Source organism: Crinia signifera, chromosome 6 (assembly GCF_055691185.1).
Source record: "Crinia signifera chromosome 6, ASM5569118v1, whole genome shotgun sequence".
Taxonomy (NCBI): Eukaryota; Metazoa; Chordata; class Amphibia; order Anura; family Myobatrachidae; genus Crinia; species Crinia signifera.
Window position 1 is genome coordinate 158,730,803 of NC_139222.1, and position 24,853 is coordinate 158,755,655.

The 24,853-nt window shown below is 41.7% G+C and overlaps 1 protein-coding gene across 2 annotated transcripts; it reads left to right on the top strand.

Annotated features, from left to right (window-relative positions):
• Positions 1 to 1,171: 1,171 nt before the first annotated feature.
• On the top strand, positions 1,172 to 24,213 carry RPN2 (ribophorin II). Of its 2 annotated transcripts, XM_083147785.1 has the most exons (18): positions 1,172 to 1,330; positions 2,410 to 2,603; positions 6,767 to 6,859; positions 6,961 to 7,136; positions 8,998 to 9,073; positions 11,429 to 11,563; positions 11,781 to 11,957; positions 13,081 to 13,199; positions 14,241 to 14,346; positions 18,646 to 18,737; positions 18,816 to 18,930; positions 20,766 to 20,960; positions 21,305 to 21,391; positions 21,769 to 21,864; positions 22,012 to 22,087; positions 22,179 to 22,308; positions 22,838 to 22,908; positions 23,809 to 24,213. In XM_083147785.1, exons 1-17 carry the CDS (start codon positions 1,321 to 1,323, stop codon positions 22,887 to 22,889), a joined length of 1,929 nt encoding a protein of 642 aa, XP_083003911.1. In that variant the 5' UTR covers positions 1,172 to 1,320; the 3' UTR covers positions 22,890 to 22,908; positions 23,809 to 24,213. The 2 variants fall into 2 exon arrangements, with proteins under 2 accessions (XP_083003911.1, XP_083003912.1); XM_083147786.1 differs by lacking the exon at positions 22,838 to 22,908.
• The last annotated feature ends 640 nt before the right edge of the window (positions 24,214 to 24,853 follow it).

The following is a 24,853-nucleotide window of genomic DNA, read 5'->3' on the forward strand; positions in this document are numbered from 1 at the left end:
TTGGGATCAGATTGGATGCAGATCGTTGGCAGATCTTGTGCTCCAACAGATCGTGCGACCATCACACAATCTGCTAACTATCTACTAACAATCAGGATCGTTCTGGTGTGTACCAGGCCTAAGCTCCACTGGGGTAGGAACTGATGTGAATGTTCAAGTATTCTCTATAAAGCGAGGCAGAATATCTGTGTGCTATATAAGAAACTGCTAATAATATTAATATGTTGTGGCAAAATGCTATCACAACATTTAAGGCCCATACACACTAGGCAACTTTGAGCTAAAAGTCGCTCAAAACAGCAGGTTTGAGCAGCTTTCAGCTCAAAGCCGCCCAGTGTGTATGGCCCGGCGATGAGCACTGCTGCGCGCTCCCGCGACATTGCCGGGAACTTTAAGGACGGCTTTGTATAGCGCTCTGCTATGCAACGCTGTCCTCCCCCTCCGTCGGCGCCGGGCAGGGGGAAAGCCGTTCAGTGTGTATGCACTGAGTGGCTTTCCCCGCATACACGCAGGGCATAGTCGCCCAGTGTGTATGGACCTTTAAAATCAATGTTTAAAATAAAACAATACTTCCTCATCTTCGTGTCCACAGCTTACGCCAGTTACGTTAGCCGCTTTCAGAATAGCACCAGTGTGCACTCACCACACTTCTGGCTCGGTTTCTCGCTGTGCTTGCCACAATTTTACTGTGGACACAGGAGGGTGAGGAAGTACCAATACAACTTTAAAATGTCAGCCATGCGTTTCTGTAATTAATCTTTATTGATAATACCTAGCAGGTATCTCCTGTAAGCAGCACAGGTCGGTGCCCGGAGCTGGGAGTCAGACGTCTCAACCGTTTCCGACGAGATGCTACACCGTGATTGACCACACACACTGCTGCTGGCAAGTGGCGACAGGGGCTGTCGGGATGACACAGACAGGTGATGACGTCGTCACACTCCAGGTAAGCACCGCCTTACGCCGAGACTGGCAGCAGCCTCCGCCAATGGATCACAGACACATGCGCGTCTCTCTCCGCCCTGCGATGGACCGAACTATTCCCTCAGCTGCATAGGGGTATCTCTACCTCATCTGACAAAACTACCAGCCGTGCCCTGCCGGCACCTCGGCGCAGCCATCCACATACGCGATTGAGAGCTGCTGACAGGTCGCGGCTGCTCTGGGTGAAGATCCTGGCTGTGCCGTCACGTCACGCCATTCCCCACCTCTGACTCACCCCCGCCCCATCCCGCTGCTTCCACTTTCCCGGAAGTCGACGCCGGAAATAGTATCCGCTCTATACGGCCGGTGGTGCTGTCAGGGGCGGGAGCGAGCAACATGGCAGCGGGTGAGTATCCCTGCTCGTCTTGGATACAGAGACTGGTAGCGCCACTGTGCAGCCTGTAGTGCCAGCGGGGCGCATCGCAGGCTGGCAGTGTGTCCCCTGCGTGTGTGTATGGGGTGCTGGCAGGGATCCTCAATTTTTTTACCAGCTGATTTCTCCATATAGCCTACACTTGTTTTATTCCCATTGGTCCATATTTATCTGCACATGGAGGATGTTCGATCTCCCCTTAAATCACATATGGCAGGATATGAAATCACTGGGCCCATCTCTATATGCCTGATGATTTTTGGTGTAATATCTGTAGCTTTTACATTATGCCCAAAAAGAGGTAACAGTTTTCCTTATTCAGCACTTGGTACTTAACTGGTCCGCAAAGTGGTTAGCATTTCTGCTTCACAGTTCTAGAGGTTTTGCTTTGAGTGTGAATGGTTTCCTTTGGTGTGGTATGGGGGGGGTTGAACAGTCATGATTCTGTCTGTTGGTACTTTGACAACAGAGCGAGTGCAAAGAAGTCCTTTCTGGGGTTGCTGTGCTCGCCACAGGGTCTATTCTAACTCTAGGGGGCCGTGGACCCCCACGAGGGAGAATAGCCCCCCATAGAGGGCGAGTAGAATAGGTAGCGAGCCACCGTGCCTGCAGCGAGGCTGCAAGGGGCTTTGTTGCGCTCGCCATGCTATCTGAGTCCAGCCAGTCGGGCTAATGACTGTCGGGATCCCGACTGCCGGAACCCTAAACCACACCCATTTTAGTATGTAAGCACCAATGGGGCGGTGCTGCCCGTAATGATAACATTGGGGGAATTCAACTAGCCACAGGCTTTACTGTGACTTCTGCTGCCAGGTATAGTGGCCAGAGCACTGCAAGTATCCTCTAAGCAGGACTTAAAGTACAATCTGTGTAAGTGCAGCCTTGGGCTTACCATGTTCAGTTAATTGAATAGTTTCAGCCACTTTATTTGGGAGCTGAAGTCCTGCAGTACAGCCCATGGCTAGTTGACTATCCCCCATATTCTTTGTACAGCTCTGTGTATTATAGTTGGTGCAATATAAGATAAATTCTCTCCCGCTCTTTCTCTACAGTTCCACACTCAGCGTTCCTCTTGGTGCTAATGCTCCTGGCCAGTGTCCATGCCTTGACCCCAAGTCACTATCTTAGTCGGGCAGATGTAGAGCGACTTAAAGAAAGTTTGGAACATCCTATGACAGAATTGGAGAATGCATATTATTATATTGTAGGATTTCAGCATCTTGATGCTAGTGTATCAGATGTACAGGTAAGCTTTAAGAGCCAGTAACTTCCTACATGTTAAGTGTTTTCTAAAATTTATGACCCTATTTATTACTTGCAATATTTAGTTAATTGTTTCATTAATTTTGAAGGCCTTTGAAGCAGGAAGAATCAGTGGACCTTACCAAATATATGTTTATATTCAATTTCCAGGAAGTATACAGCACTGTGTAAAAATATGTTGCATGTATACCATAAAGATAACCACTTATGTTCCAGATTAATTATTTTGTAATACTACCACCACCACAAGGGGTACAAAACTGAACAATTCAATTGTTGCTCCATACAGGTGCTCAATAGCCAAATGGGTGCATTTCTACTTGTCTTGCTTCCTGAGATGCAAGAAAAAAATGTGTGCCCAAAGCAGGACCTTTGCCATTTAGATGAGAGGCTAATACTAATATGTCCACATACGTCTATTATCCGTGCACTACAATTTGCATTACACAGTACGTGGTGAATGCATTAAAATTACATGGGGCATGCCTACATTCTGTGTGTGTCTGACTGTATCTGTCTATGAAATGCTACATTAGTGTTTAACAGGGAAACACTTTAATTCATTACTTAATGCATTTTATTCAACATAAGCTGCTTGTGCACTATACCTTCAAAGTTTCTCCGGTACCTAGAAGGGACTCCTGTGTGTCATCGCCCCCTGTCCTTCTGCCTCCCGTGAATAGATGCTGTGCGCACAATGTCTATTCACCTCTATCCTCCTAGGTAGAAGGGGGCTCTAACACCCCCCCCCCCCCCCCCCCCCCACATGCAGGACATAGCTAGAACCAGGTGGAACACAGTACTGTCCTCAACAAAACAGCTGGTCATGCGAAAATCATGACTGTTGGAAGGTATGGCACAATCTGTTCCCACTGCTTTGCCAATAACGCGCATTGTAAAAGAAAGTCCCATACAAACACGGTCATCGCTGCCGAGTCACGCAATGGCATGGGTTGACTAGAAGAACTGTTTAACGCGCAACGAGGATGTATGTGGACACGTCCATGGAATCCAAAAACAATTGAATTGCCCTGTTTATGTCAATAAATTAGTTTCAATTAAAATGAGCATAATATACCTATAAAATTACATACCATTACAGATTGGTAATTTATAAAGTAAACCATTATTGTACATTGCCAAAAAGGCAGACAGTTTTATCTTTACTATATGCCATAGTGGTGTTTTTTTATTTTAGGACTATATTGTACTATACTTTTTTTTATGACAATACTGTACATTAAGCATAAGGCTGAACCAGTTGTTGTTCGATTACTGTTCTGCACACATAATTAACAAGAAACCAAAACACTTTTAAAAACTTCAATATATATATATATATATATATATATATATATATATATATATATATATATATTTTGAGTTAACTTGGGTTAAAATGTCATGGGGATTCCTTAATAAACACCCGTGATACTTCAAATAACTTTGAAAACTAAGCTGCAATTAGTAAAAATTTTAATAAAAAAATCAATATTTAATAAAAATGTTGTCAGACAGTTGAAATATTTGACAGAAATAGTTGTTTTGACATCCTCTCAACTAAAAAAAAAAAACCATAACAATCTGAGATGGGTGGTGGGACATTTTATTTTTTGGGGGGTGATCTCCTGTGGAATTACCCATATATTTGATGTAAGACCACTGTCTAAATATAGCAAAAATGTGCTAATATATAGCATTGAACGTGAAGCTGGTAGAGTGAATGACGAGCGTTACCTGGTATACTATATTACAAATCTCTGAATACTTTTTAAGGTCCATAAAAGACTTGCCATTTTTGCCCAGTGTGTATGGATCACTATTATGGGGAAAATTGCTGGCCTGAAATACGCTCAGTACATACCCACAGCGTTTTTCACGTATTTTTGCACATTTTACCCGGGGTGGACAGTTTTCTATAGCGGTACCCTATGGAAAGCCGTCCACACCCTCACTCATCTGCTTGTAATACCAGCAGGTGAGTGGACGGGCCAGCGATGATGCAGGAGCACGCATCAGTGCTTACCGCGCAACCTGTAGACACTGGGCGGCTTTCAAGCTGAAAGACGCTTAAATTAGTAAACTGAGCGGCTTTCAGCTGAAAATCACCCAGTGTGAATGGGGCTTTACATGTCACCACCCATCTAACTGTATGTTCCCTAATATTGGACAGTAAATCTGGATACACACCTATAGATTTATCTGTCTGGTGGTAACAAAAATCTGGTAATAGATGAAAGCATATGTCACAGGTTCTCAAAGTCGGTCCTCAGGACCCCACACAGTTCATGTATTGCAGGTCTCATCGCAGAATCAAGTGAAAGAATAAGCTCCTAAAATGTTAGTAATGAAACCTGGAAAATTTGAACTGTGTGGGGTCTTGAGTACCAAGTTTTAGAACCAATGGCATATGCCAATCAGCCATTTCCCTCCAAACCCTTCAAAATGGACAAAAACAATTATTTATTATTTATTAATTCAGTACAGAATTTATTTTCCTCAAGCCTCAGTACATGCCCACGTGTCCTAAGTATAGGCTTGTTAGTGAAAACGAATCCTGTCCCAGTTCCATATAATTCCCAATCCTGTATTTGAACATACTAATCATATCACCTCTCAACCTCCGTTTCTCCAGTGAAAACATATTCAGCCTGGTTAACCTATCTTTGTATTCTAGTGATTCAAGACCATTTAGTAGCTTAGTCGCTCTTCTCTGTACCTGTTCCAATTCATTTATATCATTTTTAAGGTGCGGTGCCCAGAACTGAACACAATATTCCAAGTGTGGTCTCACCAATGCCTTGTGAAGAGGCACTATCACATTGGTATCCCTTGAATCCATTCCCCTTTTAATGCATGCAAGTGTCCAGTTTGCTTTTGCTGCTGCACTTGAGCAGTGTGCACTGTTACCCAATTTTTCATCTATGATGACCCCCAAGTCTTTCTCTACAGCAGAATTCCCTATAATAACTGCATTTAGCCGATAAGTTGCTAGTTTTAACTGGAAAACCATTGCACTCATAACACTGGTTAGGCTTCTGTAAATCCATAATTGTGCAGTTAGCATCAGTTAGAAAATGCATTTTCTAAACCTAATTCAAACGCTGGGGGTTGTGCTTGGTTATCTCACATGAGTCATAAATGTAATATCTTCTGTTGTATTTATTTAAAAATGTAGTTTGTTTTGTGTTTGAGTCATGTACTGTAGTTTGAAGATCTTTTGGTGGTAATAAAAATTTAGAAGGAATAAAAAGGGACAAAATTAAAATTATATACATTTTATATACATTTTTCAACTTGTTAGGACCCTAACTAAAGTTAACAAAAGTAATACCTTAATGGTCTGTAAATAAATGTGGGTTGATTGTAAACTACTGTACCTGTGGTCTTACTGCAGCAGCAGGTCAGCTAAGTTTTCCTGCCCGTAATGTAAAACCTGCTTTATGCTGTGTACGCATTACTAAAAAAATACCCTTTATTCTCCAATTTGCAAATCTACACCATATGACTGGGTAATATATAGTGGGAGCTATGAGAATGTACCTTCTTTGCTTTTGCAGAGCTAATAAGTGGTGATCCAACACTATGGGCAGTACCAAACCCCCTCAACGTATTCAATGTTAGAGAGAAATCCACGCCGTGAGAGGACAGCGAGGTTCCCCTTATATGGCGAGATTTGACGCAAATGCAGCGAGTCAGCTGCATTTTGTGGTGAGCCCCGCCTTTTATTGGCCACTCTCGTCGCTTTCACCTCGACGAAGGGAACCAGCTAGGTGGAAACGGCGAGTGAAGGGTAGGGAGTTGGATACTCTTGACGGCGAGCTATCAGCACTGCTCGCCGTATAGCTTGCCGTCAGAGCATTGAATACCCCTAAATATGGCAAGTAATACTGAGCCAAACAAATTTTTGTAACCTTTCAAATAATTTAGTTACATTTTTTATATGTTTGCCTTAAGGATCCACCACATGCTTACTTTTGCTTCTTTTCTTTTTATAAGCTACTTTGTTTTACGTGTATTTTTAGTACAAAGTATGTATGATTTTACTTAGTTGTGTACTTTTGTGACCATTAATACTGCACATCACATTTGTGTTTGGTTCATTTTAAGTGTTTTATTAACATATGTTCCTCTTACTATTCATAGGCAGCCTGTGATTTCATCCGCTCCAATGTAGATAAAAGTAGTGTGGATTCTCTGTTCTATGCTGCACAGTCCATCCAAGCCCTGAAGTGTGAGGTAGGGTAAAGAGATTTGATTTGATTTGATGCACTGATTAACACACACACACAAAGGAATGCTAGTGAAATGTAATGTTCTAATGTGTCTGTCATTTCCAGGTTACAATCTCCAATGAAACTAAAGATCTTTTGCTTGGCGCAATTAGTGAAGATTCCACAGTCACCCAAATATACCATGCAGTGGGAGCACTCAGTGGCTTTGGACTCCCCCTGGCCTCACAAGAAGTAGTAGGCGCCCTCACCACCAGACTCAGCAAGGAGGAGAATGTCCTGGCGTAAGCGATTCTCTAGAACTTTATTCAACAATGTTTCTACTGGTCTTTTCCTATGCATATGATAAATAGAACATTAATTGCTAATAACTATTCACATCCATGTTCTAGATTGTATCCAAGTGTGTGTGTGTGTCCCTTTCTCCATGCACCTGTGGGTGCCCATTGGTATCTCTTCAGATTTTTTGTCGAGTGATGCGCTAACATAATTTCCGCTCGCTACCCTGGGGGTTGCTAACTGAAGTGAGCGAAAGCTGCCCTATTCAAACTACATTTTTGCGCTCCACCCATTTGTTTAGTACAAAGTAGCTAAACCTGAAACTAGTGTGTGTGATAAAGAGAACAATTCCCTGCAATTTCTCGTACCTTTAGACAGGCGATTGGGCGAAGTCTAACACAATGTTTTATAATATAGTTTCAAACCAATTTAAGTCCTAAGTATATTCCGTGGTGGGAGCATCTAGTGATAATGTCAGAATGCTCTTTGCAGTAGTATTGTAGCAGCTGCTTCGTGTAACTGCCTTGAACTCTACATGCAAAACTTCACATAATTATTTGTGCACATATATGCTTTCTTAAATGGCCTGGTTTGCTTTTGACAAATGCCATGTTCCGTGGAATCCTCATTCATATGTGATGTGATAATATCCTCATGTCATCAGCTTGTATGACTTAAATATGCAACTAATGAATGTCTGAATATAGCCACTGTTAAATAGAATTGTTTATGAAGATGGGCTTAAAACACCATTAATGTCTAATTACGAATGCCATAGTTTTAGTGTTTATATTCCAGCATTCTCTTAATGTGGTGCCTCATAAATTCCCTTACCAACTAAGGCGGTATCCAATTAGCTCAATTATCAGTAGTGAAATACCTCTATTTTTCACTATTTTCCCTGTTGTTTCACCAATACTTTTTATTGGGCTGTCCCATAAGGATTGCCTGATTTTCGAAAAGCACATGTTCTCCCATAAACACGTACACACAGGTATTTGTGATTTTGGCAGCTGCAGTGCCACTGGACAACTGGGTTGCTTTTGAGGTTTTGCAAGTACTGGCTTATCTGGGCTAATTGACTAGCCTCCAGTGAGCCAGTTTTACCACCATCAGCGATCGTGAGTAATAGGATACGTCCTAGGAGTGGCAGGTGGATTTCCCTGGATCTGTCGCCCAGTGTCTTTGGTAATGACATGGTTCAACTTCTTCGCACATCGTATGTTGTCGTGACAACGCTAATAGTTTACTATCCCATTAATTCCTACTGCTCGTGTCACATTATACTATGTTATTGTCATCTAGAAGGATGCTTCATGAGAGTATAATAGAATTGAGTCACTTAACATTTTAGTTTGCCTTTTAGGATATAATGTATATAATCTCCATATAAATGAAAAACTAACAATGTGTTTAATCCTGCGTAAGAATGCATTTACTAGGTACCTTTTTTTAAATACACATTGTACTGTGATCAAGTCCATGGTGACAGAAGAGAACTGTCATATGCAGAAGTGCTTTACTTTCATCCAGTGTGTGCAAAGTAATGGTTTTGAACTTCTATGGCCCCTCCACTTCCCACAAGAAACCCTGTGCATTTATCATGGAAATGAGGCTGTCATGTGTGCAACGGGTAGATCTTCCACTTTCGTTGGATCCTTCCTACATAGGAGATACATGTTGTCCTTCTACTCAGCAATTGTTCTGTTACTTTGAGTATCTCGTATGCATGAGAATGTGACTATTGAAGCTGAGGGAATGAGTGCTTGCTAATGATGGTTTCTGTCTGCCATACCAATGTACCTTGTAACATCTCGCCAGATGCTTGTATGCAGCAATCTCACAACTTTGTATCTCTTATTGCAGAACTATTGAAGCCCTGTTAACTGCTTCAATGCTGTCCCAGCAAGCTGACCTGCGTGGCATTGTGGAAGAGATAGAGGTAGAGAAATCTTTTTCTGTTTGTCAAAACCTGTATTCTATTAATTTCTGATGCATTCCAACATAAGACTACATTTGTCAAGTAAAATGGTGACCCCCTGATAACCATGTAGTGCACATCCATGACTTGTGGCAGAATCCTTTGGCCTTCAGTGGATCTGCTGTTTTGATGTATTTTGGATTTAATGTAAGAATCATAGAATGATATTCAGTTTGTTTTTGCAGATGGATAAAACCATGCTGCTCTGCAGGTGGGGCAAGGAGAGAGTTAAGGTGCATACACACTGGGAGATTTTGCCCAGCAAGTATGCACAACGATAATGTGGCAATCTCTGACCTGACAATCGCTCAGTGCATACACACTTTTTTTTTCACAGGGGGTGGACAACTTTCCATAGCAGGAGGCTGCCGGAGACCCATAGATCCCCCATCGCTGATCTGCTGGTAATACCATAAGATGAGCGGTGGTGGTCCGCGATGATGTGGGAGCGTGCATCAGCGCTCACCTTTCATCGCTGCCCTGTACACACTGGGCGGCTTTTGAGCTGAAAAAAATGTTCAAACTACAAAACTGAGCTACTTTCAGCTCAAAATCGCCCAGTGTGTATGGGCCTTTAGATTTGGGTGGTGTGTGTTCAAACTGAAATCAATATTGCAGTGTAAAAGTAAAGCAGCCAGTATATACTATGCACAGAAAAAAAATAACCCCCCCCCCCCCCACAAAAAAAAAAACTAAATCACTTTGCACATGTTACATCTGCAACCCCTACAGTGCAGCATGGTTTTGTCCATCTGCAAAAATTGCAGCCTTGCTAACGGGTCTGAATCAGGCCCATAGTTGCTTTGACTCATCTGACCTAGAGATGTTGTGCTATAATGTGAGTAAATCCCATTCGAAGATTTTATTTAGTGATGCCTCAATTGTCTGACAATCATGTCAGGTGCTAAGTGTGGGCGCCTGGGGTCTGTTGGGCTATCGCTGCTGGGACCTTCGCCGCCTCTAGAAACCTCAAAAACGATCTGCTATAAGGGGGCGGCCATTTTGTGACATATATTCACTGAGCAGCACAGAGCCTAGGAAGTCATCATTGGCGCCACTGGTCACCGCAACAGCCTGGTAGGTGACAATACAAGCAGAGACAGTACAGTTATCACACAAAGGGGGAGACATATTTGGCTGAGCTGCACAGCTCCTAGGCAGTCTTCAGTGGAGCCACCTTGGTTAAAGTTACTTCCAGTTCAGCAGCAGGGCCTGAACAGGCCATTTTCTTTTCTCATGGTGTTTTTATGGCTGAGTCTAATCACTTGGAAGCTGGGGAGAGGCCAATGTGTCCAGGGGGCCTTGGTTGGGTGCCGTGGCTGGTATCTCCTGGTGCAGAGGCCTCCTTTCCTGCCATCTGTCTCCTGAGCAGGGTCAGGCTGGACCTGCAGGGAAGGGAGCCACTGCTGGTATCTCCTGGGGCAGAGGCATCCTCTCCTGCCATCTGTCTCCTGGGGATGAGCCTGCAAGGGGGTGAGCAAGCGAGCCGGGGGCCATGACCCGGCCTGCGCTGGGCAGGGGGGCCATCGCTGGTACCCTCAGGAAGCTCCACCGCACCTCTCCCTCCGATGGTTGCCGGGAGCTTGGTCGTCTGGTTGCCGGGTCGAGGGTTGGACGGGGGGTCCTCCTCTGCCGCCGCGCCGTTAGCAGGAGGCTGCTTGAGGGATGTTGGCGTGGGGCTTCCGCTAGGCAACACCACCGCTGCCTAAGGGGATACTCGCCCCTCTCTCCTCCCTCCACTCACAGCTCCTACCAACCTCATGGAAGCCGCCCGTCCAACCAGCGTGATCCAGCAGGGGGGGGGGGGGGTGGCAGCTCCATGGATGGAGCGGAAGCTCCACAAGTGTGCGACCATCCCCGACCCAACAGGAAGTGTTTTTAATGGTAAGTCAGTGGTTTAACACCTACTACAGTTAAGTTGATTTTTTTGTTTTGTTTTTCAAATTCAGATCTTAATTTGAAGCTGTGAAGTGGCTCTTGTTAACGTATTCACTTAAAATTTTCTGCAGGTTTATTTTGCTTTCTTACATTTTGGGCATTGTGCCCCATACAGGAACTGAACTGTCTTAACAGCTGGCCATTATGTTCCGTTTGTACATCCTTACTGCATATGAAATGGTGTCTCCCCTAGAATCATCTGTGACACGTTCAGAGTAGTTTTCAGAGTGAATTAGAAGATTGTGCGCTATATAGCATATACTGGTTAACACACAAATCAATCTTTTTGCTTGTGCAGCCTCCCCATTCCTTCACTCAGGTCAGAATAAACTTCTCAGAGTTAATTTATTGCTCTTATTTTTTTCCTTTTATTGCCAGGATCTGGTAGCTCGTCTGGATGACCTGGGTGGTCAGTATCTCCAATTTGAGGAAGGTCTGGAAGCCACTGCTCTGTTTGTGGCTGCTACTTACAGATTGTCTGACCATGTTGGTGTGGAGCCTGCACTGAAAGAGGTAAGAAGATGAAAAATTGTCTTGTCCTAAGAAGTGGACTATTTTTTTTTTTTTTTTAAGTCCTTCAGCCAGTTTATACAAATGCCTCAATATAATGTTTAATATGTCCGTTGCAGTTTTTAGAACCTAGAAGGAAATCCCTTGTACATAAAAAAAAGATAGATAGATCATGACCTCCTATATTATTGGTTTGGACAATCCTTTCCTCTTTTTACAGGACCAGATTGTACAGCTGGTGAATGCCATCTTTAGCAGAAAAAACTTTGAATCCCTTTCAGAAGCCTTTAGTGTGGCACTGGCTGCCTCTGCTCTGTCCCACAATCGCTATCACCTTCCCCTCATTGTGGTTCCTGATGGGCCCGCTGCTGTGTCCCATAAACAGCCCCTCCTCGGGGTGAGTATGATCCTACCTGTAGATTATCTTCTTATATGTATGAACTGTAGACACTTGTTCCAAGAAAGGAGGAGAAAAGAAAGAAATACTCTGGGTGGGGGCACCCTTACATCACAGACAATGAATTAGCTTGTATTGCATGTATTAAAAACTTACATTTTTATTATGGGTGTTATTAAAAAATATATAGTGTACATATTCCTTGTATTTTTGAATAGCGCTTGCAAAAATATATTGGTAAATACTGTCAGGCATTCAATGCCGGTTCTGGCTGCGGAAATATGGTTGAATATGTGAGCAGTGTGATCCTCATATATCCTAATCTTATACCAAGGTCTAGGTAGCGGTATTTCGGATTTTAATCACAGGTCACTTCATATAAAACCAAGGGTTATTTTCAAGACCGGTATTGCCAGTTGATAATACAGGTTGCAGGTCTATGTGTCCCTGCAGTACAGACAATCTGAAAACATTAGTAAGCCGGATCGGGGCTGGTACAAAGCTATTAGCAGGATGGAAAGGAGATCCACTGGACGCCTCCAGTGGTTACCTTGTTACCGAACGTGGTGTGTGCTATAGCCGCCGTAGTAAATGCTTCCTGGTCTATCCCTGTCAGTCATCTGTGCGCCGGTCACATGTGTACATCACATGATTGGCTGGTCCCGACGTGCCAGTTATCACACACTGGGGCAGATGTATTAAGCCTCAACAAGAGATAAATGCCAGGGTGATAAGGAGAGATAAATGTCCAGCCAATCAGCTCCTTACTGACTTTTTTTCAAACACAGCCTGTAACATGGCAGAAAGGAGCTGATTGGCTGGATGTTTATCTCTCTTTATCCCCCTTGCATTTATCTCTTGTTAAGGCTTAATACATCTGCCCCTCTGTTACTACTACTCTCCATATAAAATTACAGTGGCTCGTTACCACTGACCAGTGAGGTTAATCCTCTCAACATCTCCCCCATTTCCCTTGCTATAAAACATTTATATGTATGAACTAGCAGTCATGTGTTTCTTCTATGTTGTGTTGGTGTGTAGTTAACAGGACTATATTCTACTATGAATCCGTGCACTTTTACTTGCTGAGACACTATCCTAAACCTTTTGTTTCTTTGTGCAGCTCCTCGTTACCAATGTCCTCTCCCAGCCACTCACAGACGCCAAAGTGAAAGTCATTCAAGCCAAGTCCAGCAGCACCAAAGCCGTAGTTTTACAGCAGGCTGCATTCACAGCATCTGGGTAAGAGACCAACAATGATTGCTTTTCAGCTTCTTATGCTGAGTACTAATAATGTACATAAGAGGTGAAAATGTTACAGCATGTAGTTTGTTTGTTACAGTGTATAGTGCATAGCACAGGCAGTTTCAATATCCACAAATGATGTCATAGGAGGATCTTTTTTCTTCGTCTTGACTTTTTTAAGTTCTCACAGGAAAGACTGTCTACCTGTTCTTTGCATGACATTGTGGCACCATAAAAATCATGGGTACTTGTGTATTATCACGGTGCCTATCGCATACCACTAATTAAGGGATGCGATGGGACCCGATTTTCGGGTCCAAAGACCCGCACTGTACAATAAAATATTGCATCGCATGCCATTAAAATGGCATGCGATGCGATTTTAAAGTGTACAAGCACCCTGATGGGTGATTACTATGTTAAATGCACCCCCATTGTTGACACCACCCCCACTATTAACGTCAACCAAAGCGCGGCGAGCGGCGGCAGTACGGGTCCTCCGACCTTTTCATACCCCCACTATCCACGTCGGCCTGAAGTTGATGTTGGATAGTGTGGCGAGCAACCAAACCCGAAGCGCGGCAAGCCCCGCGAATTACATGTGAAGTAATCCGCGTCCCCTCGCGGGGCTCGCCATGCTTCGGGCTCAAAGATCAACTCCACGCCAGCATGGATAGTGGGGGTATGAAAAGGTACGCTTCGGGAGTGGCGTTAACTATGGGGGTGCATTTAACATAGTAATGCCCCATCAGGGTGCCTGTACAATTAAATTGCATGCAATGTGACCCACATGATGCCATATGATTGAAATCTTGGGCGCCGTGATAATACACAAGTACCAAATCATGATCCAGACTAAACTTGGTAATATGTATGTATTGTTGAGAAAACCAAAGTGTTTTTAGCATCTATTATGTTAAATGATGTAGTGGTTTAGAACAGTGCAGGGAGTACCTGTTATGCTGTCCCACAAAGTTGTTCCTGTTCCCACTACTCGTATGCTTGTGTCGAATGCTATAATGCCACTTCCTCCTTCAGGGATTCCTTTCAACTGAATTTCATGGATACCAAACCAGCGAGTGGCTACTATGACTTCTTAGTCAGTGTGGAGGGGGACAGCCGTTTTCTGGCCAGCCAGTTGGAGGTGAGTGTGACCTTAAAATCCTAATGCAACAATCTGTAATAGTGTCAAGTTATCTAGTGAGTGAACCGCATAATGTGATGTAGAGCAATCCAAGGCCCTTTCATTTGAAATGTGCAGGTCTAATTATCTTAATTACCCACTTAGTATGTCTGCATATGAAAGGCGCGAGTGGGGAGTAATGGCACCGCATCCCCGCTTTCCTTGTTTCTGAACCCCCTTGAGATGAGCAAGAGACTCTTGAATGAAATTGTGTAAAGCTGCAGGACATTGTGTTCTCATTCTTCCAGTATGTAGATTGATAGCGTGTGCCTTGCTTTGCTGCACTCCACTGGTTGTACTTGGTTCTTTGTGTTACCCAGGCAGTGGAATGAGCAGTTTGAACTTTTAGATTCTAATCTTCTGTCCTGGACGACAAAGAAGATATTTGCATGTGTGTATCAGGTTATTTTATGAAATTTTATCCATCTATATGGTGAACGTTGGACACAAAAAGAAAGGAGAGGGGGGACCCGCACCAAAATTTACTGAGTGTAATTCTTCAATAATTTGTGGATGGCAAAATCGTCGGTCAGGGGGAAATTTTAGAGCATATATAGATTCCCTCACTGACTTAGGGTGCTGCCTACTGATTAGAGTTAAGGTGTACAATAAAGAGGTATTGAAAGAAAATCAGTTAATTCGGGCGCACTCCACATCCACACAGTCTAATGCGACTTAAAACACAATAATGTGATACCTTAAAGGTGTATATTTTATTTATAATTATATTTAACTTCTATAGCTAGCAGGCCATCACGTATAATGTATGTTATACAATTTTATTAATTATGTTGGACCTGATAGTATAATTCCCTGTAACAGGGATTGATAAGGCGAAAATTTATTAAAACAAGTTGATAGATATACGAAAAAGAAAATTAGAAAAGATTAAAATTGGGCATCTGCAATCTGTTAATTCCAATATTCAAAGGGAGGCTTCAATGATGCCTTGTCCCATTCAATGTGCCAAATGTATGTTCACTTATACACGCTATACTGCTGTATATATAAAAATTGTGTATGTCAAATCTGGTCCCAGATTATTATGGACCTTTCAGTGTGTCTGTTTTTTTTTTTAGTGTGTGCAAGACTCTATTTGTAACATTAATGTTGCCTTCTATTGCATAATCAGTGTATCTAGACACTGTTGAATAAATGTTGCAAACATATATATCCTGATTAGTCTGTCTTTGTGGCAAGGATACAATTTATATTACTGTCCTTGTTCTAGTAACCAAGAGTCATCCCAGATTTGTATAGGTGGTGTGTGTGATATAGTATCCACACTCAGATGGGAGATGTGTCTGCCGCAAGAGCCCCTCACTTCCCCTTTAATATCTGATGTGTCCTTTTTACATCCACACTATGCAATCTTTCTGATTGCGTACACACTGTGCAATCACACGGTTATACCATACACATTCGTGCTGATGCCCTGTGTTAAACCATGTTACACTAGTATCTGTGCTGGATGGTTTTATAGTATTAATAATTCCAATATCATAGTACTAGTTATATTTTGCTGTATTGCACTGATCATGTATACTTATTCAATAATCACACTGTGATAAGCTGCACACGCGTCACAGTTCTCTGAGGTGGGATTTGACTCATATGTAGTTAATTCAATCTTTATATCAGATTGTACTACTCCAGGTTTGTATACACACAGAACGATTTTAGTTTTAATAGTAGACAGATTTTTACAGGAAAAACACACTCTAAGTTCTTAGGTCTTGACAGTCGATATGGTACTCCTCTTGTGTCATATCCTACACATTTTATGAATTAATATTCAAACAGCGGAATTTTTATCTTTATTTATTAATTGGAGACAGCGTGTATGCCGGTATCATTATTACTCTTACTGGGATGTCTATTGGGGCTGCTGCCCTTGTTAGTATCTCTTAAACAATGAATGTTTTAATCACTATACATCCTCCGGCTAGATTACATGCACACGCACCGCCTGGCGCTTGCTATCCAGGTTATGTCAGATACAGCCCTACCACGTAAGTATATTAAGCTGCTAGGCTGGCTGGTAAGGTACTGGTGCGCCCACTGTCAGTGTCTATACTACACGCTGCCCGGCTTGTCACCCGCACGGTTAGCCTGAGTCAGCGTCTGTACACCGCTGTTATCGGCTGTGTTGCACCGCTTGTCATACATTAGCAGTGTCTTTGGCATCGTGTGCCCGCATCACTATGCGTGTGCTTCGCTGTTAGCGCTCTCCCCCGCTGATCACACAATTGATTTAAATGACTATACACCAAACATTTATATACATTGGCTACATCTACTAACAGATTTACAGATGCCTATTGCCAATGCGCATTTCGCCCTTGCAGGCTTTTTCAAGGCTCTACCTAGGTAGGTAGAGCCTTGAAAAAGCCTGCAAGGGCGAAATGCGCATTGGCAATAGGCATCTGTAAATCTGTTAGTAGATGTAGCCAATGTATATAAATGTTTGGTGTATAGTCATTTAAATCAATTGTGTGATCAGCGGGGGAGAGCGCTAACAGCGAAGCACACGCATAGTGATGCGGGCACACGATGCCAAAGACACTGCTAATGTATGACAAGCGGTGCAACACAGCCGATAACAGCGGTGTACAGACGCTGACTCAGGCTAACCGTGCGGGTGACAAGCCGGGCAGCGTGTAGTATAGACACTGACAGTGGGCGCACCAGTACCTTACCAGCCAGCCTAGCAGCTTAATATACTTACGTGGTAGGGCTGTATCTGACATAACCTGGATAGCAAGCGCCAGGCGGTGCGTGTGCATGTAATCTAGCCGGAGGATGTATAGTGATTAAAACATTCATTGTTTAAGAGATACTAACAAGGGCAGCAGCCCCAATAGACATCCCAGTAAGAGTAATAATGATACCGGCATACACGCTGTCTCCAATTAATAAATAAAGATAAAAATTCCGCTGTTTGAATATTAATTCATAAAATGTGTAGGATATGACACAAGAGGAGTACCATATCGACTGTCAAGACCTAAGAACTTAGAGTGTGTTTTTCCTGTAAAAATCTGTCTACTATTAAAACTAAAATCGTTCTGTGTGTATACAAACCTGGAGTAGTACAATCTGATATAAAGATTGAATTAACTACATATGAGTCAAATCCCACCTCAGAGAACTGTGACGCGTGTGCAGCTTATCACAGTGTGATTATTGAATAAGTATACATGATCAGTGCAATACAGCAAAATATAACTAGTACTATGATATTGGAATTATTAATACTATAAAACCATCCAGCACAGATACTAGTGTAACATGGTTTAACACAGGGCATCAGCACGAATGTGTATGGTATAACCGTGTGATTGCACAGTGTGTACGCAATCAGAAAGATTGCATAGTGTGGATGTAAAAAGGACACATCAGATATTAAAGGGGAAGTGAGGGGCTCTTGCGGCAGACACATCTCCCATCTGAGTGTGGATACTATATCACACACACCACCTATACAAATCTGGGATGACTCTTGGTTACTAGAACAAGGACAGTAATATAAATTGTATCCTTGCCACAAAGACAGACTAATCAGGATATATATGTTTGCAACATTTATGCAACAGTGTCTAGATACACTGATTATGCAATAGAAGGCAACATTAATGTTACAAATAGAGTCTTGCACACACTAAAAGAAAAAACAGACACACTGAAAGGTCCATAATAATCTGGGACCAGATTTGACATACACAATTTTTATATATACAGCAGTATAGCGTGTATAAGTGAACATACATTTGGCACATTGAATGGGACAAGGCATCATTGAAGCCTCCCTTTGAATATTGGAATTAACAGATTGCAGATGCCCAATTTTAATCTTTTCTAATTTTCTTTTTCCTATATCTATCAACTTGTTTTAATAAATTTTCGCCTTATCAATCCCTGTTACAGGGAATTATACTATCAGGTCCAACATAATTAATAAAATTGTATAACATACATTATACGTGATGGCCTGCTAGCTATAGAAGTTAAATATAATTATAAATAAAATATACACCTTTAAGGTATCACATTATTGTGTTTTAAATCGCATTAGACTGTGTGGATGTGGAGTGCGCCCGAATTAACTGATTTTCTTTCAATACCTCTATATGGTGAACGTTACCTTCTAAAACCTATATGTAAAGTACTAGGCCAGGTAGTGTTTTTTTATTTGAAAATGTATTTATGGAAAATGTGTCATTTATGTGTATTCGTTTTACCTCATTGTGTAATTCACAGATTAAGGTGAAGGTGTCCACTGAAGTGGGAATCAACAGTGTTGACCTCTCCATAGTAGACAAAGACCAGAGTATCTCTCCAAAAACCGCCAGGTACATATAGCAACAAATAAGTGTTCATAACCCAGACGAAAAGCTGGAATTGACTAATAAGATTACCCTTCCATTCAGGGTGGCCTTTCCTTCCAAAGCCAAGGGGCCTTTTGCTACAGACAGTCATCAGAACTTTGCCCTGTCCTTCCAGCTGACAGATGTGAATACGGGGGCCAGCCTGACACCACATCAGGTATATCCTGTTCTTCCATTATACTTTCTGACACTACTGCCATACAACTTACAGTTTACTACTAGAAAATATTTCTATGTGCAATGCTTAAGATGTGCTGCAAATCTCATATTCTTCTAATGGAATTAGGTGCATTTGAATCATGGTCTCACCCTTCAAACACATGCAGGCATCGTATATTGCCTTCTATTTAGGAAAAAAAACAGAATAAGGAGCGCTGTCTGACAACATTACCAACAGTATTTATTTTAAAAACCAGCGTATGTAGCAGAACATGTACAGCAATTGTAGCAATATTAAATCCACATTTTTAAGAAGACACAGTAGATAATACTGTACGTAGCAATCAGCTGTTGGCTATTTGATGAAGCAGGTAAACCAGTAGTTCCCAAACTGTGTGCTGTGGCACCCTGGGGTGCTGTGAGGCTCTTCCAGGGGTTCCTCGGGTTGGTGGTCGAGGAGCCATTCAAATTATTTAGGCATAAAGTGATAGGCAAAACCAGTGCTAGTGGCTGCCAATCATAAAACATAAGCCAATCGGAAGCACAAATGTGCACCACCACATTACTAAACCTAATGATGACAGTGAAAATACCATTCATTTAATATTGTGTTCAAATGATTTTAACCTAGGGGCGCTTTGAAAAAATTCTGATACTCTAGGGCGCTGTGATTCAAGAAAATGTGTCAAACCCTGACCTAACTATTATCAGAATACGTCCTGATAACAATGAGAAAGCGGTTTGTCATCCAACAAGTGTCTCCGTTATATTAATAATTTGCATACCATGGTTTATAGGGTTAATCAGTCACTCCTCAAATTAATATTTCACTGTTATGATATCAAATTTTTCAGCAGTTTGATAAGCCAGCCACATTTAATAACTTGCATGCACCAATCTGTAGAATTAGTCACAAGTTACGGGTTGGTATTGCAATTGTTAAAACATCAAATTCATTGGCAGTTTATTAAACCAACAGTATCTCTGATGGAGAAACTTTATTAGACTTGATTTTATATGTCTGTAGTATATTTACCCGTATAAGTAGCCTGGCTCATACAGTGTTCTTCTATCCCTGCTTGGGCAACTCAATTCTAGCCAATCTTAACCCTTCATTGGAACATACCCAAAGATCTCACTGTAAATCCCTTGAAACTGAGGCAGTCAACCGTTTCAAGTTGTGGACTATTTGCTACAAAGCAATACTACACAATTAGTGTTTTTGCCTGTGATTTTTTTTTTTTTTCATTATTTTTCCTTGCCAGTACAATACAAAAGAAGCATGAAAATATCTAAAAAGAAAAAAATAATAATAATGCAAGGAGGGGTTAAGAGCCAACACTGAGTCTCTGTGATGTATCTCTATCCTCTGCCGTGTGTCCCATTTAGAACTGCAGTACCTGTCGGGGCAATAGCACTCACCGCTATCTGTGTTCATTGTTCCGGCTGTCGTGAGCTGGTGCCGGGAACGGCTTCTTTGGCTTTGCAGGGACTGTTGCAGTATTGCAGAGAAACTGACAATGTTAAGGCCCATTGAAGGGACACTCTATATCATGGGTCTTCAAACTGCGGCCCTCCAGATGTTGTGAAACTACAAATCCCAGCATACCTTGCCACAGTTTTGCTATAAGGCAGTGTTAAAACTGTGGCAAGGCATGCTGGGATTTGTAGTTTCACAACATCTGGAGGGCCGCAGTTTGAAGACCCATGCTCTATATAAAGTAAATTTGAATCAAAGCTAAGTGTCAGCAAAGGGGGCGTGGTCTGACCTGTTTCTCAGACAACCATGTTAACTACCGTTTTTTTTATTCTATTTGTTTTTTTTTCCTCCAGACATTTGTTCGATTGCACAACCAAAAGACAGGCCAAGAGGTTGTGTTTGTGGCTGAGCCAGACACTAAGGGCACTTACAGATTTGAGCTAGACCCAACTGAAAGAAAGTCTGAGTTTGACTCTGCATCCGGGACTTACACATTATACCTGATCATTGGAGATGCTACTCTGGAGAACCCCATCCTATGGAATATGGTATGTTTTTATTCATATGGTGTTACGTTAGAATCAAATCCTCTCTATTTTTTTGAGAGGAAAAGAGCAGTGTTGGTATCAATGAATTTGGGATAGTGATTGCCAGTAGCATTTTGTGGCTTAGTAATTCCTTATTGTGTATGGTATGTTTTTATTTATGTGTAGATTATATGAAGCAGATATTAATGGGGCAGGCTTATAATAAAGGTTAATAAAGGCATTTAATCATGTTTTCAATTGATATTGTGTTTGTCAGTGTTATAGCGGGTGGTGTGAGAATAGTTCGCTAGAACTCAACCTGTGTATTTGATAAAGACTAATTTTATCTTAAATACTTTCACCAGGCTGATGTGGTCATTAAATTCCCAGAGGAGGACTCTCCAACCCCCATCCAGAGCAAGAGCTTGTTTACTCCCAAACCGGACATTCAGGTAACTGGGCCTGTAGCGCACTACACTTCTGTGTGATGAAGCGTGGTACCCCCTACCATGAAATATAAATAAAGGTTACACCCTATGTTAATTGCTTATATTAGCAATGACTGTAGGTCTTAGAGGTAGGAGAATGTGATGGCTGGTTTAATCCTTTCTGCTAGTAGCACTGCCACCTGCTTGTCGCTAGGGGTACAGAAGACACAGATGCTAGTCATTTAACCAGTGGCAATATAATCAACTTTTTTTTTAATCACAGTCCAGGTATTTACAGTCTCTTTATTTTGTACATAATGTGGCAAATTGAACAGGAGAACTGTTCCGTAGCGTTGGCTCTACCTCATCGCTCGTTTGAAACCTTGTCTTTTTATTCCCAGCATTTATTCCGTGAGCCTGAGAAGAGACCCCCAACAGTTGTATCAAACGCCTTCACTGCACTGGTCCTTGCTCCACTTCTTCTGCTCTTCATCCTTGTAAGTTCTAGTTTTACCCTTCCTGCAGTCTATAACATTACAGCCGTTTATCTCAAATGCCTTTACAGAGCTTGTAACACACACACATGTATGTAATGCTGACAAAAGGTTTTGTGCGTGTCATTAATTTATGTCTTCTCTTACCAGTGGATAAAGATTGGTGTGAATGTCTCCAACTTCAGCTTCTCTCCAGGCACACTGGTTTTCCATCTAGGGCATGCAGGTAGGTATCGGTACTGGGCTACCCAAGGGTAATTACAGTGTATGAAGTGTTTGGCTGATGTTTTACTACTCTATAACACTTTGTCTTCTAGCTATGCTGGGCCTGATGTATGTTTACTGGACACAGCTGGACATGTTTCAGACTCTGAAGTACTTGGCTATATTGGGTGTTGTCACCTTCCTGGCTGGAAACCGTATGCTTGCCCAAAAAGCAGTCAAGAGGTAAATCTAACTAGAGACTTCCCCTGTCGTTTGAAAGGATCCACCCGTATACAGGCTGAAGGATTTTGTGCTCCTAATGCTGAAAGATATCATTGGAAATTACAGTTGTAAAGCATAGTGTAGTTTTTGCCCTAATATATTCACATTACATGTCAGCTGTTCGGGCTTGGAAACCATATGCTGATTATGAGGGTTTGGAGCCATGGATTATAAATCCAAAACACCTTTTGCAACAATCTGACTTCTGGTACAGCTCTTGGCCATGGAGCATCTGTACTCTAAAGGGTTGGGCAAACTCCGGCACACCACCTGCTGTGACACTTCACAGTCCAGCATGAGTTGTAACAGTTTGATCAATCATTCACAGCAAAACTGTGGCAGTGCATGCTGGGATATGTGTAGTTCCACTGCAACAGCAGTGCCCCAGGTTTTCTATCCCTACTCTAACCTATCTCTATATATCCCAGCCTTCATCTTTTCTTTGAGCTCTCACTTCCCCGCTTCTTTCTCCTCCCTCTCTCTCTCTCAGGACTGCGGCCGAACAAAGCAGTAGGTTGGCAAAGTATAGAACACTTCGGTAATCTGGGAGTTTCCCATGAAGTAAGGCTGCCTTACCAAATCATTCTTCCACGTTTCCCACATGCATGCTGCACTCCCCTCCATTCTGCAATATCCGTGTTTCCTGTCTTACATCTGTGTCCACCTCACTTGCAGTGGCTACTGTACTGGCACATAACATGTTCCATTAAGGATATTTATAGCATTGAAGAGCTTAGCTCCTGTGTTCAGAAGAAGGTCTTGTATATGTCTGTAATATCTTCTTCTAGGAAGAATATTTTGTCACTTCTTGCAGTATCAATAACACCGTTTACTAACCAATTATCCACCTGTATTTCCAGTACATGCTGTGTGCTATTAACTGTTTGTGAATCCATATCAAACTGAAGACATTGTGCGTGTATTAGAAAGATTAATCATTGCAGGTTTTAGTTCTGCATGTTGCAAATGTACCTTGTCAAATGACTGCAAATATTGTATGTGGTGAACATTGGAATACCATTTTATTCCATAATATATTAGGTCATGTAAAAAAGTATTTATTTAATAGTAATTAGCAGACTTTAATCTATCTGAAATGTCTTCTCTTTGCAGAACTAGTTGAACGAGAAACATATTGCTTTGAGTTAAAAGTTCACTACACACATTTTAACTTAAATGTATCAGTTTCTGTACAGGGTATACATAGAAGGCATTTCAGGATATCAGATTGATATGTCAGTGGACATGCAAGTTCATTAGGTGTGCCTTACATTGAAAAGACCAATGTACTTTTTGTGCCCTTTGGACTATCCTGATGTTTTTCTTTGTTATTGGTGGATTTATAGTATTTTCATGGAAACTGTTTTCCGAAATAGATCAATGTAGTGAAGTGTTAAGTGTTAGTTAATGCTTATTAACTTTTTCTAAAGAGATATATATATATTTTTTTTATTCCATTAGGACAGAGAAGTAAATGAATCCGAGATACAAAGAAACATCTTAAGATGACAGCGTCAGTTCTTTTGTACAAGTTGAAATGGCAGTACATTTTTATTTCTGTGCCCCAAATAGGTCGTCTGCACTGAATGTAACGTTACAGTCCCTCCACCTCTGTTGTTGCCTCTATTCATTAATACCACTGTGAATTCCATTCCAGACACTGTACGCTGACTTGCTTTCTGTCAGGAAAGGCTGTTATCCACCTAAGCAGCTTCACACATTTTCAGACCATGACAGTTGGGTGTTCGGGGATCAGTGCCATTTTGTTTTTGTTTGAGAAGTGGAATTGGGAAGGGGAAAGATCTGACTTGGGGGTTTTGTATTTTTTTTTCTTTCCTCCAGAAAATAAAAAGAAAGGTGAGTGGGCCTGGTGTTTGTTTTATTATTTTGCAACCATTGTGTCAAGACATAAGTTTTCTAGAAATCTGTTTCTAGCTAAAATTATTAGCTAAGCACCTTTTTATAGCCAGTTACAATCTCCAAGGACTGCCACACCTGAGGTAATCCATCCGGTAAGGACAAAGCTTGTATGGATATACACACTATGCTGAAGGGCAGGAGAAGCGTGCACCCCACCTGAGTCTCTCTTTCTTTTTTTCCTTTCCATAAACGAGTTATAACTCGGGGGGGTTTAAGACCCAAGGATCAATAATGGTAGGTGATGTTAAATAGAGGAATTATCTTTAACCCCTTCCTGACAGAGCTAGTTTTGGCGTTCCTGACAGAGCCATTTTTTTCAAATCTGACATGTCTCACTTAAGTGGGTATAACTTTTTTTTGCTTTTACTTATCCCAGTGATTTTGAGATTGTTTTTTCGTGACACATTGTACTTCAAATTAGTGGTAAATTTGGGTCGATACAGTCTGTGTTTTTTTGTGAAAAATACCAAAATGTCGTGAAAAAATGGAAAATTTAGCGATTTGCAAAATGTTAAATTTTCTGCTTGTGAGACAAATAATCATACCACTCAAAATAGTTAATAACTAACATAGACCATATGTCTAC